The sequence below is a fragment of the Neoarius graeffei genome, chromosome 6 (assembly GCF_027579695.1).
Source record: "Neoarius graeffei isolate fNeoGra1 chromosome 6, fNeoGra1.pri, whole genome shotgun sequence".
Classification (NCBI taxonomy): domain Eukaryota; kingdom Metazoa; phylum Chordata; class Actinopteri; order Siluriformes; family Ariidae; genus Neoarius; species Neoarius graeffei.
The window spans coordinates 49469689-49484440 of record NC_083574.1 but is presented as its reverse complement, the minus strand read 5'-3'; the positions used below and the strand labels follow the sequence as shown (position 1 = coordinate 49484440).

At 46.5% G+C, this 14752-nt stretch overlaps 1 protein-coding gene across 1 annotated transcript in view; it reads right to left on the bottom strand.

Annotated features, from left to right (window-relative positions):
* Positions 1–14752, bottom strand: part of lrriq1 (leucine-rich repeats and IQ motif containing 1) — a 95318-nt gene that overhangs the window by 35035 nt on the left and 45531 nt on the right. The window contains exon 17 of the mRNA XM_060924357.1: positions 2059–2472. Within this exon, the coding sequence (XP_060780340.1) occupies positions 2059–2472 (414 nt within the window). The remainder of the gene's footprint in view (positions 1–2058; positions 2473–14752) is intronic.

The window sequence follows — 14752 nt, the reverse complement described above, 5'->3', positions numbered from 1 at the left end:
AGCCGCTGCCACTCCAAGATGCTCTTTTTATACCCAGTCATGTTAATGACCTATTGCCAGTTGACCTAATGAGTTGCAATTTGGTCCTCCAGCTGTTCCTGTTTTGTACCTTTAACTTTTCCAGCCTCTTATTGCCCCTGTCCCAACTTTTTTGAGATGTGTTGCTGTCATGAAATTTCAAGTGAGCCAATATTTGGCATGAAATTTCAAAATGTCTCACTTTCGACATTTGATATGTTGTCTATGTTCTATTGTGAATACAATATCAGTTTTTGAGATTTGTAAATTATTGCATTCTGTTTTTATTTACAATTTGTACTTTGTCCCAACTTTTTTGGAATCGGGGTTGTACAAACACTGACTTAAGTATTCAGAAATGCTTTGTACAGATATACAGTGCATTTCAGATAAATGTGTACTGATGGAATTTATCATCTGCCCTAAGACTGATGATTTGTTTTGTTTTTTCAGTACAGGAAATTCTTTTCTGTCATATTTAACAGTTATTCCATGAAATGGAGTCGTACATGAGGTGACAGCCGACGAGGCGCTTAGCACTGAGTTGACTATAAGCCATGTACAACAAGACTGAGTGGAATAGTTTTATTCTATTCACATTCACTGGATTTTAAAAAACAGAGCATTTTTATTTTTTGCAAGTTCGATAAATAAAAACTTTATACAAAACGTCTGACAAAATCATTTCTGCTTAGAATGTAAACAAACTGGCGAAATGACAGGAGCGATTTGTGAAAAACGCTATAACAATAATTCTTGAAAAATAAAAAAGATATGTTCTTACCATCAAATACTTTTATTCCATATTTTGTTGCTTTTTTTAATTTTGGGGGTTTTGTTTCCGAGTAGGGCCACCGCAATTTGATTAGTTGGTTCTTGGAATCGCCGTTTGAAGAAAATGCAAAATGAAAAAAAAAAAATCGAAATCAAACTCCCACCAACAGAAAAACATCGTGGCTGATGGTTCAAAATACTGAAGACTGCAGGTTGAGGTCACATGACGTCGAAAACCGATCAAATCGCCCCTTTCACTTTAGATAAAGACTTGTGGAAGAAACATGCCTGTGGAGGGGAATCCTGCAAAGCCTGTGTTTGTGATTGTTAGGATATTCAGCGAACAGAAGCGTAAAATCTTTGACAGGTGTGTCGAAATTCAAGAGGGGGAAAACTTTGCACAGTTGTACTCAAGATGCCGTGAGCTTATTACCCTGCGATGTGCCAACTTGGACAACAACTCTGTGGAGGTGCTTTTGATTTATATATTTCATTGACTGATGTGAGGGGCAAACAAAAAATCATTCGAAGTATTTAGCCATCAGAAGTAGCCTACTCCTGGTCAAATCTTTTTTTCTGTGCATTGTAGATGTTCAATTGACTGTAATTCAATCATTTATTGAAAGCCCTCTATTTCCACCGCTAATTTTACCATCAGAGCATTTTTTTATTTTATTTTTATTTCGCTCGCTCGCTTCATATTTTTCCTGAAAAAATCCGAGAACCAACTAATTAAATTGGTATGGCCTACAGTTTTTATTTCATCCTCAGTTGGTTCAGCAACACGCTCCACCATGTTCTTCTTCTTTAGGGTTTTTTTGGTGGTTGGCAAACCCAGCATAAAAGTGCATTACTACCACAGACTAAGCTGGAGTGTGGAACAGGAGATATTGGGGGGGGGGGGGGGGGGGGGGGGGGGCCTATATTCTTTTGGCTATTTCTGTTTCTTTTAAATACTTGATAAAGTGATATATCTGACTTGATGCTCTCCGCCATTTTGTTTTTCACTACTCATGGTATATGAGCTGATAGCCTAGTAGCAGAGTAGCCAATCAGAGCACGATTGTTCATATCCAGTGAATGTGGATAGAATATATGTTAATAGACTACAGAGATGGTGTACAGAGAATAAACTGGAGTATTCCTTTAAGTCTAAACTATAAGAAATGCACTCGTCTACAAAGAAAAAAACAAAGGATACATGTTTTTTTACATAAATGTTTACACAGGAAGCAAGAACACTGAGAAAATCCTTATTGCTCATACGTTTTGAGGTCCATCCTGGATGCCTGGACACCGTATCTGCTGTGTCTGTCTTCACTTGGTTGTGTGTCCCTGAATTTCTGGCTAGGATTCATGCAGCTCCCTGCACATTCAGCATTATGATCACCAGATGGAGGCTGGCATTTGTGGGTAAGATTCGGCAGATGTGCTGCTTGCAAGCTCTGAGTGTTGTGCGCTGCTGGTTGTTGGGCATTGGCCTCAGCACTTTTCTCCTGTGCTAAATCGCAGTCAGATAATTCCTGCAAGTGGCTGGAGGTCACAGGTTCTTGCATGGCTGTCTCACAGATACCGCTGTCTCCATACTCATGAGCATAGCGTTGTTTTTCAGCCAACTGAAACAGCTCAGCAGCGTGTTTACCAACCAGGAGCTGAGCATGCAGTGCAGACGGAGCTGAGCTGTACAACACATGAACATACACATCGCATGAGATGAAACTTTTGCCATAATGAAAAGAGTAAGATCAATAACAGACTGTATACAAAGCATCACTTCAAAAAAAAAAAAGCAGCTAATAGAGTGAGCAACGAAATGATTATTAATAGGAATGTAATCAAATATGAACATATTCAAAATGAACAAAAAATGTGTTCTAAACAGATACAAATACAGATATGAATATGAGGTGTACTGTTGTTTTTCATTTTTACAAGAAAGGTTCACAGGGCATCTGGTTGAGACTACAGATGTGCATCAATGCATCAAGGTGTGTGGCAACGCAACAAAAAATGTCACATGGGTTTTTTTCCCCCTCAGTGTATGCAGTTCATTTTTAATAAACAATTAAATAAACAAAAAAATACACAAATACAGGCAGGCAGGCAGGCAGACAGGCATACCTTGTTTAGGCCACAGATTTAAATCTGAATATTTGAAACACAAAATGGATACAGATACTGGCATTGCATCAACAACACTAATGCCAAGTAAGTAAACACAAACACACCCCGATCAGCCATAACATTCTGACCACTAACAGGGGAAGTGAATGATAACATTGATTATCTCATTACAACGGCACCTGTCAAGGGGTGGGGTATATTAGGCAGCAAGAGAACAATCAGTTCTTGAAGTTGAAGTGTTGGAAGCAGGAAAACTGGGCAAGCGTAAGGAATTGAGCCATTTTGACAAGGGCAAAATTGTGATGATAAGATGACTGGGTCTGAGCATCTCCAAAATGGCACACCTTGTGGGGTGTTCCCAGTATGCAGTGGTTAGTATCTACTAAAAATGGTCCAAGGAAGGGTAACTGGTGAACCAGCAACAGGGTCATGGGTGTCGAAGGTTCACTGATTCACATGGGGCACGAAGGTTAGCCTATATGGTACAACCCCGATTCCAAAAAAGTTGGGACAAAGTACAAATTGTAAATAAAAACGGAATGCAATAATTTACAAATCTCAAAAACGGATATTGTATTCACAATAGAACATAGACAACATATCAAATGTCGAAAGTGAGATGTTTTGAAATTTCATGCCAAATATTGGCTCATTTGAAATTTCATGACAGCAACACATCTCAAAAAAGTTGGGACAGGGGCAATAAGAGGCTGGAAAAGTTAAAGGTAAAAAAAGGAACAGCTGGAGGACCAAATTGCAACTCATTAGGTCAATTGGCAATAGGTCATTGTAGCGCGTATTGAGTGTGGGTGGAGCACAGAGGACGGCAGGACAGCGTTTGGAGGCAGACAAGGTGATTTATTCTTATAACTTTTCAGTCTCAAAATCTTAGTTATACGTTTATTCACACACACACACTCGTCTGGTCCCGGGTTGCGCTCCCTCTCCTCTCTCTCTGCCTCCTTAAATAGGGAGCGGTTACTGGGAAAACACACACACAAACACAGGTTAATTATCCTCAGGTGTCGCGATTCTGCCACTCACCTTCCCCGGCTCCACCCTCCTGTCACAGACCGGCGCTTGACCACGCCCCCGCTGCCACATACCCCCACCGCCCGACTCAGGCCGGGCGCTCGTCCGGCCGGCAGCCGACTCCCCCCCCCCCCCTCGACGGGAGAGGAAGTCCGCCACGACCATCTGCGCCCCCGGCCTGTGGACCACCTTGAAGTTGAAGGGTTGGAGTGCCAGATACCAACGGGTGATCCGCGCGTTGGCATCCTTCATGCGGTGGAGCCACTGGAGGGGCGCGTGGTCCGAACAGAGAGTGAAAGAGCGCCCCAGCAGGTAGTAACGGAGGGCGAGGACCGCCCACTTAATCGCCAGGCACTCTTTTTCAATGGTGCTGTAGCGCCCCTCACGCACCGACAGCTTCCGGCTGATATACAGGACCGGGCGGTCCTCCCCCTCCACCTGCTGGGACAAAACGGCCCCCAGCCCTCTGTCCGACGCATCGGTCTGCAACACAAAAGGGAGAGAGAAGTCAGGGGAGTGTAAAAGTGGCCCCCCACACAGTGCAGCCTTTACCTCAGAGAAAGCCCGCTGGCACTGCTCCGTCCACTGGACCGGATCTGGCGCCCCCTTTTTAGTGAGGTCAGTCAGCGGGCTGGTGACGTCCGAATAATTAGGTATAAACCTACGATAGTAGCCAGCCAGCCCCAGGAACTGCCTCACCCCCTTTTTGGTCTTGGGCCTCGGGCAGGCCGCAATCGCTGCCGTCTTATTAATTTGGGGACGCACCTGCCCGTTGCCCAAGTGGAAGCCCAGATACCGTACTTCCACCCGCCCAATCGCACACTTCTTCGGGTTGGCAGTGAGTCCCGCCCGCCTCAGCGACCTAAGGATGGCCCTCAGGTGTTGTAGGTGCCGCTGCCAATCATTACTATAAATGATGATATCATCTAGGTAAGCGGCGGCATAGGTGGCGTGGGGCCGGAGGACCCTGTCCATCAGCCGCTGAAACGTAGCGGGCGCCCCAAACAGCCCAAAAGGAAGTGTGACGAACTGGTGTAAGCCGAACGGTGTGGAAAAGGCCGTTTTTACCCGGGATAATGGAGTCAAGGGGATCTGCCAATATCCCTTCGTCAAATCCAGTGTCGAGTAAAAGCGAGCCGTGCCTAGTCGATCGAGCAGCTCATCAATACGAGGCATTGGGTACGCATCAAATTTAGACACCGCGTTGACTTTTCTATAGTCCACACAGAACCGGACCGAGCCGTCGGCCTTGGGAACCAAGACCACCGGGCTGCTCCAGTCACTGTGGGACTCCTCGACGATGCCCATTTCGAGCATGGCCTGAAGTTCTTCCCGAACCACCTTTTTTTTGTGTTCGGGTAATCTATAAGGACGGCTCCGCACTACCACCCCCGGGGGCGTCTCTATGTGGTGTTCTATGAGGTTAGTGCGACCGGGCAGGGGCGAGAACACATCCGAAAACTCGGCCTGCAACTGGGCGACCTCCGTGAGTTGGGTCGGGGAGAGGTGGTCTCCACAGGGGACCGGAGAGGTACGCGATCCCAATGACCCTTTTTGGACCTCCGGCCCCAGCTCCGCCTTCTCCGGAACTACCAACACCAACGCCACGGGGACCTCCTCGTTCCAAAGTTTCAGCAGATTGAGGTGGTAGATCTGTAGCGCCCCCTCCCTGTCCGTTCGCCTAACCTCATAGTCGACGTCCCCGACTCGCCGTGTGACCTCAAAGGGTCCTTGCCACTTGGCGATTAATTTGGAGCTCGACGTGGGCAACAGGACGAGTACCTTATCTCCCGGAGTGAACTCTTTAAGGCGCGTGCCCTTGTTGTACAGGCGGGCTTGCCGTTCCTGGGCCTGCCGCAAATTCTCCTGAGTTAGGTGGGTGAGCGTGTGGAGTTTTGCGCGCAGATCCATAACGTACTGAATTTCGTTTTTGCTCGGTGAAGGTCCCTCCTCCCAATTTTCCCGCAGTACATCTAAGATGCCGCGCGGCTTACGCCCATATAATAATTCAAACGGGGAGAACCCCGTGGAGGCTTGGGGGACCTCTCGCACTGCAAACAACAAGGGTTCGAGCCACTTATCCCAGTTACGTGCGTCCTCACTTACGAATTTTTTGATAATATTCTTGAGGGTGTGGTTGAACCGTTCAACTAAACCGTCCGTCTGTGGGTGATAAACGCTGGTGCGGATCGGCTTAATACCCAGTAGCCCATACAGTTCGCTCAGTGTTCGTGACATAAACGAGGTGCCCTGGTCAGTCAGAATCTCTTTCGGGATTCCAACCCGGGAGATAACGTGGAAGAGGGCCTCCGCAATACTGCGTGCTGAGATATTGCGAAGAGGCACCGCTTCCGGGTATCGCATTGCATAGTCCACCAGAACCAATATAAAGCGGTACCCTCGTGTTGACCGATCTAATGGCCCGACGAGATCCATCCCAATCCTTTCGAACGGGGTCTCGATTAATGGTAGGGGGCGCAAGGGCGCTTTTGGAATGGCCGCTGGATTTACTAACTGGCATTCGCGGCACGCCGTACACCACTTACGGACGTCGCCGCGAATCCCCGGCCAATAGAACCGGGCCATTATCCGGGCGAGTGTCTTATCTTGCCCGAGGTGTCCAGCCATGGGATTAAAGTGAGCCGCCTGAAATACCAATTCCCGGCGGCTCTTTGGAATTAGCAATTGGGTGACTCGCTCTTTCGTCTGAGTGTCCTGCGTCACTCGGTATAACCTATCCTTCAAAATGGCAAAATAGGGGAAGGACGGGGTGGCGCACGGCGGGAGCGTCTGACCATCGATTACTCTCACTTGGTCAAACGCGTGTCGCAGAGTCTCGTCTCGCGATTGTTCCAGTGGGAAATCCGCGAGGGATTCCCCAATAGAAAGAGGAGGGGCCGGTGGCTCCTCACTCTGTCGCGGAGATGACGTAGACGGCTCTGCGACCGCAGCTCCAGCCAAAGCGACACCGGGACCCTCCCCTGTTAACCGGCAGGACCCACTCTTTATTAGGCGTGCCATTAAACCCCGAAATCCCGGCCAATCAGTCCCCAAGATCAAAGAGTGGGTAAGGCGAGGATTAACCGCCGCCTTCACTATCGATTTCTCCCCTCTGAAATGTATGTGGACCGACACCAACGGGTAGCTGTGAATATCCCCGTGCACACACAACACCTTCACCCCTTGTGCTCCCCCCAATGCCTCGCCTTGCACCAGGCTTTGGCGGATTGAGGTCTGATTGCAACCTGAATCCACCAACGCCTGATATGTAGCCCCTTGTACACTTACCGGTATGCGATACGCTCCGGCCCGATCGAGGGCAGCCTCTGGCGCGTCGGGGATCCGCACCACCGCCCCCACTTCCATCGCTGCACACTGTTGCTGCAGGTGGCCCGGATCCCCGCAGCGCCAGCAAACCGGCCCAGGCCTTCCCTCTGCAGCTGTGTTCTGGGGCTCACTCACCTGAGGGGGGGGAGAGACAGACACAGAAGGGAGAAACGGGAGGGCACCACGGGTGCGGCGGGCCGGCTGGGGTGGAGCCGGCCCCCGCCTCCGCGGTGGGGGAATGGGGCGAGGACGGGACACGGGAGGAGGGGGGGGAGAAAGAGAGAGAGAAGAGGAGAAAGAAGATGCTGTCGTCCGCTGTCCTGCTGCAGGAACAGCTGCCAGATGATCCTCCGCCAGTCCCACGGCCTGATCCAGCAACGCCGGGCGGTGGCACTGGACCCACTCCGCGGTTCCAGCTGGTAAGCGGGCGATGAACTGTTCCAGCGCCACCTGGTCGATGATTCCCTCGGCGTCGCGATCTTCGGCCCTCAGCCACCGCCAGCAGGCGTCCCGGAGCTGCTGGCCGAACGCGAACGGGCTGCCGACTTCCTCCATCCGCAGCGCGCGGAAGCGCTGGCGCTGCTGCTCCGGCGTGCGCCCCACGCGCTGGAGGACAGCCCGGCGAAGGTCGGCGTAGGCCAGCCTGCGATCGGCGGGGAGCTGTAGCGCGGCCAGCTGCGCCTCTCCCGTCAGGAGGGGGAGGAGGCGCGCCGCGCGCTGCTCCATCGGCCACCCCGAGGCTTCGGCGACCTGTTCGAACAATGTGATGAAAGCCTCGGGGTCGTCCTGCGGGCCCATCTTGGTCACGGTGAGGGGAGACGGGCCCGCGGCCGGGGCGCTGGTGGACCCCGCCGACGCGAGGAGACGCCGGAACGCCTCTCGATCTTCCTGCTGGGCCAGCACCAGGGCTTCGAAGCGGCGCTCCTGCTCCTTTCGGAGCGTGACAAGTGCCTGGTGCTGGCTCTGCTGAGCCGTGGCGAGGGCGTGGACCAAGTCCGTGAACGGGGAGGATTCCATGGGGCTGCTGCGTTGGTGCTCCACATTTTCCCGGGTTTCGGCACCACTGTAGCGCGTATTGAGTGTGGGTGGAGCACAGAGGACGGCAGGACAGCGTTTGGAGGCAGACAAGGTGATTTATTCTTATAACTTTTCAGTCTCAAAATCTTAGTTATACGTTTATTCACACACACACACTCGTCTGGTCCCGGGTTGCGCTCCCTCTCCTCTCTCTCTGCCTCCTTAAATAGGGAGCGGTTACTGGGAAAACACACACACAAACACAGGTTAATTATCCTCAGGTGTCGCGATTCTGCCACTCACCTTCCCCGGCTCCACCCTCCTGTCACAGACCGGCGCTTGACCACGCCCCCGCTGCCACAGTCATTAACATGACTGAGTATAAAAAGAGCATCTTGGAGTGGCAGCGGCTCTCAGAAGTAAAGATGGGAAGAGGATCACCAATCCCCCTAATTCTGCGCCGACAAATAGTGGAGCAATATCAGAAAGGAGTTCGACAGTGTACAATTGCAAAGAGTTTGAACATCTCATCATCTACAGTGCATAATATCATCAAAAGTTTCAGAGAATCTGGAAGAATCTCTGTGCATAAGGGTCAAGGCCGGAAAACCATACTGGGTGCCCGTGATCTTCGGGCCCTTAGACGGCACTGCATCACATACAGGCATGCTTCTGTATTGGAAATCACAAAATGGGCTCAGGAATATTTCCAGAGAACATTATCTGTGAACACAATTCACTGTGCCATCCGCCGTTGCCAGCTAAAACTCTATAGTTCAAAGAAGAAGCCGTATCTAAACATGATCCAGAAGCGCAGACGTCTTCTCTGGGCCAAGGCTCATTTAAAATGGACTGTGGCAAAGTGGAAAACTGTTCTGTGGTCAGACGAATCAAAATTTGAAGTTCTTTATGGAAATCAGGGACGCCATGTCACTCGGACTAAAGAGGAGAAGGACGACCCAAGTTGTTATCAGCGCCCAGTTCAGAAGCCTGCATCTCTGATGGTATGGGGTTGCATTAGTGCGTGTGGCATGGGCAGCTTACACATCTGGAAAGACACCATCAATGCTGAAAGGTATATCCAGGTTCTAGAGCAACATATGCTCCCATCCAGACGACATCTCTTTCAGGGAAGACCTTGCATTTTCCAACATGACAATGCCAAACCACATACTGCATCAATTACAGCATCATGGCTGCGTAGAAGAAGGGTCTGGGTACTGAACTGGCCAGCCTGCAGTCCAGATCTTTCACCCATAGAAAACATTTGGCACATCATAAAACGGAAGATACGACAAAAAAGACCTAAGACAGTTGAGCAACTAGAATCCTACATTAGACAAGAATGGGTTAACATTCCTATCCCTAAACTTGAGCAACTTGTCTCCTCAGTCCCCATACGTTTACAGACTGTTGTAAAGAGAAAAGGGGATGTCTCACAGTGGGAAACATGGCCTTGTCCCAACTTTTTTGAGATGTGTTGTTGTCATGAAATTTAAAATCACCTAATTTTTCTCTTTAAATGATACATTTTCTCAGTTTAAACATTTGATATGTCATCTATGTTCTATTCTGAAATAAAATATGGAATTTTGAAACTTCCACATCATTGCATTCCATTTTTATTTACAATTTGTACTTTGTCCCAACTTTTTTGGAATCGGGGTTGTACAATCCCATAGAAGACCTACTGTAGGAAAAATTGCTGAAAAAGTTAATGCTGGCTAAAACAGAAAGATGTCAGCATTAACTTTTTCAGCCATTTGTGTTACAGTAGCTCTCAAAAAATAGTGCATCTCAAACAATTAGAATATCATGAAAAAGTTCAATATTTTCCATCAGTTATTTAAGAAAGTGAAATTTTAATATATTCTAGACTCATTACATGCAAACTAAAATGTTTCAAGCATTTTTCGATTTTAATTTTGATCATTATGGCTTACAGCACTTTTTTATCTCAAAATATTGGAGTATTTCATTTCGTGTTTGAGTAAAACAGTATAAATACTGTGTATCTCTTTGTCTAGTTCTTTACATGCAACCACAATCATGGGGAAGACTGCTGACTTGACAGTTGGCCAGAAGACGATCATCGACGCCCTCCACAAGGAGGGTAAGCCACAGGAGGTCACTGCTGAAAAGCCTGGCTGGAAAAGGTGCACAAGCAGCAGGGATGACTGCAGCCTTGAGACGATTGTCAAGAAAAGTTGATTCAAGAACTTGGGAGAGCTTCACAAGGAGTGGACTGAGGCTGGTGTCGGTGCATCAAGAGCCACCACACACAGATGTCTTCAGGAAAGGGGCTACAACTGTCACACTCCTAATATCAAGCCACTCCTGAACCAGAGACAATGTCAGAAATGTCTTACCTGGGCTAAGGAGAGAAACAACTGGACTGTTGCTCAGTTGTCCAAAGTCCTCTTTTCAGATGAAAGTAAATTTTGCATTTCATTTGGAAATCAAAGTTCTAGAGTCTGGAGGAAGAGTGGAGAGGTACAGAATCCAAGGTGTCTGAAGTCCAGTGTGAAGTTTCCACAGTCTGTGATGATTTGGGGTGCCATGTCATCTGCTGGTGTTGAGCCACTGTGTTTTATCAAGTCCAAAGTCAATGCAGCCATCTACCAGGAGATTTTAGAGCACTTCCTGCTTCCATCTGATGGACAAGCTTTATGGAGATGCTGATTTCCTTTTCCAGCAGGACTTAGCACCTGTCCACAGTGCCAAAACTACTACCAAATGGTTTGCTGACCATGATATTACTGTGCTCGATTGGCCAGCCAACTCGCCTGACCTGAACCCCACAGAGAATCTATGGGTTATTGTCAAGAGGAAGATGAGAAACACCTGACCCAAAAATACATATGAGCTGAAGGCCGCTATCAAAGCAACCTGGGCTTCAATAACACCTCAGCAGTGCCACAGGCTGATCATCTCCATGCCCCACCACACTGATGCAGTAATTCATGGTAAAGGAGCCCCAACCAAGTATTGAGTGTATAAATGAACATACTTTTCAGAAGTTGAACATTTCTGTATTGTAAATCCTTTTTTGACTGAGCTCAGGTAAATTCTAATAATTTGAGATCCTGGATTTCTGATTTTCATGAGCTATAAACCATAATCATCAAAATTAAAACAAAAAATTTTTCACTTTACATGTAATGAATGTACAATATATGAAAGGTTAACTTTTTGAATTAAATTTCAAAAAAAGAACTTTTTCACAATATTCTAATTGTTTGAGATGCACTAATACAAACTTACATAAATAATCAGATTATAGTTTTAATTAAACTGACTTTCTTTAACATTTCTATGCTGAAATTCAAAGTACAACTGAAAGTGTTACAACTGCCACATTTGCATCTGTTTTTGTTGTTATTCATCCATCCACTATCCGTAACCACTTATCCTGTGCAGGGTCGCAGACAAACTGAAGCCTATCCCAGCTGACTACGGGCGAAAGGCGGGGCACACCCTGGATAAGTCACCAGATCATCACAGGGCTGACACATAGAGACAAACAACCATTCACACTCACATTCACACCTACGGTCAATTTAGAGCCACTAATTAGCCTAACCTGCATGTCTTTGGACTGTGGGGGAAACCGGAGCACCCAGAGGAAACCCATGCAGACACTGGGAGAACATGCAAACGTCACACAGAAAACCCCCGGGCTCGAACCCAGAGCCTTCTTGCGGTGAGGCAACAGTGCTAACCACTGCGCCACCGTGCCGCCCTCTATTTAACAGAAACTAGTTACTGAGTGGGGAAAGTCAGTCCAGTCAGAAGTTTGGACACACCGACTCATTCATAGGTTTTTCTGTATTTTGACTATTTTCTACATTGTAGAACAATACTGAAGACATCAAAACTATGAAATAACGTATGGAACATAATGGAATGATGTGGTAAACGAAAAAGTGTTAAAAATATACGTTTATTTTAGATTCTTCAGAGTAGCCAGTGTTTACCTTGATGATGCTTTGCACACTATTGGCATTATCTTAACCAGCTTCATGAGGTCCTGGAATGCTTTTCAATTAACAGGTGCCTCGTCAAAAGTTAATTAGTGCAATTTCTTGCCGCCTTAATGCATTTGAGATCAAACAGTCAATAGTAAATAATAACAATACAGTAAATAGCCCTATTCCACAACTGTAGTAATCCATATTATGACAAGAACCACTCAATTAAGTAAAGAGAAATGACATCCATCATTACTTTAAGATATGAAGTATCTTTTAATTAATAAAAATAAAGAAAGCCATTGAATTAGGTGTGTCCAAACTTGTGACTAGTACTGTCTTAAACTGGTCAATAAACTGACAATTTTAAATCTTTGAGACTATGAAAAGCGAGATTTGCAAGGGTTTTAATTTAATGATGAATAGAAAAATGAACGAGGGAGAATGTCTCTGACTACATACTTTAAGGCAGCTGTTGCTGGAAGTCTCACTGTCATATAATGAGACTTTTCATGATGTGGATTAAATGTGTACAAAGGCATCTCAATCTCACGCTAATTATTCTATTAGCAACGGCTGCTTCTCCCCCTTCTAATCCCGCCCTGAGCTCTCTGTATCCTCTCGGGCCATACAGAACCCCTGCTATTTCAATCCTCAGACAGGGCACAGGGGCATCTGAACGAACACACACACACACACACACACACACACACACACACACACACACACACACACACATTGTAGACCAAGTCCAGGAATAGTAAAATTAACAAAACCATAAGTACTGTTAGAAACATAATGAGCTCTTTGTTAAATAAATAAATAAATAAAGTTACTAATTAGATCCAATCATTATACAAATTAATTTCTGACATCTGGTATGGATCTGCTATAATCAAAACACTGCTGCAAGTACTATAAAATGTGCAAGGCAAATAAAAAAACCTTACTTTTATAGAGAGACTCTACGTACTGATACCTAAAACAGGTTCCTGAAAGCAAAATCAGGAAAAAACGCACCATTCATGAGGCTGGAGAATTTAAAATATCTGTGTGCAAATCAAAGGTACAAAGAACACAGTGGTGGCCCAGTGTGCATGTTTTGTTAGACAGCATTTCCTCTGGTCATTGTGTGGCCACTCAGCAACCCAGTGCTACAACATCACCCAGCCAGACGGTGGACTCTTCACCTTCCCCGGGGTGAGCTGGGGATTGACACCAGGTCAGGTCAGATGTTAATTGGCTGTGGTTGTCCATGTAGGGGCCAAAAAGAGGCTTTGTGCAATATGTAGAATGTAAGGCCAAAGGATTTGAGTCTTCGCAGCTATTTAGAGGCACATGTTTGATCCAGTTCAGATACTTTTTAAATAAAATCAGAAAAGGTAAAGCGTCTCATCACCACCACACAGGATCAACCAGACCTCTCTCTCTCTCACACACACACGCACGCTTACCAGTAACCACTGTTCTGCCTGTAGGTGGTCTACAGCTGCCAGCCAGAGGAGGTTTTGTGTTTAAAAGTGAAAAGTGTATGTTATGCCGGTGAGATACAGTTGTGGTCAGAAGTTTACATACAGTGACATGAATGTCATCTTGGATATGAATGTCATGGCAGTATGTGGGCTTTCAGTAATTTCTTTGAACTGTTCTTTTTCTGTGGCAGAATGATTGTATAGCATACATCTTTAATAAAAAAAATACTAGAATCTGGTGCACAAGTTTTAATTTTCTTTGGGTTTTCTGAAATCAACACAGGGTCAAAATTATACATACAGGGTAAAAAAATTACATACGCTCACTTAGATTATTAATTCAGAGGTGCTGAAACTTCCAAAATGTCTCTTATCTTGCCAAGGCCGAGGTCTCTTAACTTCCTGTTAGTGATCATGATTGACTACAGCTGGTAGCTTCTCTGTGCCTTCATAAAAAGGGTTTTTTACAACACTCGTTGGATTGACCAACACACAGTAAAATGGGAAAGCCCAAGGAGCTAAGTGCAGATCTGAGAAAGAGGATCATAGATATACACAACTCTGGAATGTCTCTTGGAGCCATTTCTAAACAACTGCAAATCCCAAGATCAGTTCAAACAACTGTATCCAAGTTACTGTGAGGTGTAGCCACTTTGCCAAGCCACTTTGCTTCAAGAAAACCCAAACTGTCACCCTCAGCTGAAAGGAAATTGGTTTGGATGGTCAGGAACAACCTGGGAACCACCATGGCACAGCCCTGCCATGAACTGGAAGCTGATGGATCACTGTCTACAGTTCAGATCACCATGGACTAAGAGGCTGCTATCCAAGAAATAACCCCCTGCTCCAAAACTGACACCTTCAAGCTTAACTAAAGTTTGAAGCTGACCACACAGACAAAGAAAAAGCCTTCTGGAGGAAAGCTGTATGGTCAGATGATACAAGGATTGAGTTGTTTGGTCACAATGACCACCATGTACAGAGGGATACTGTACCAGCTGGTGATGGTGGTAGGAT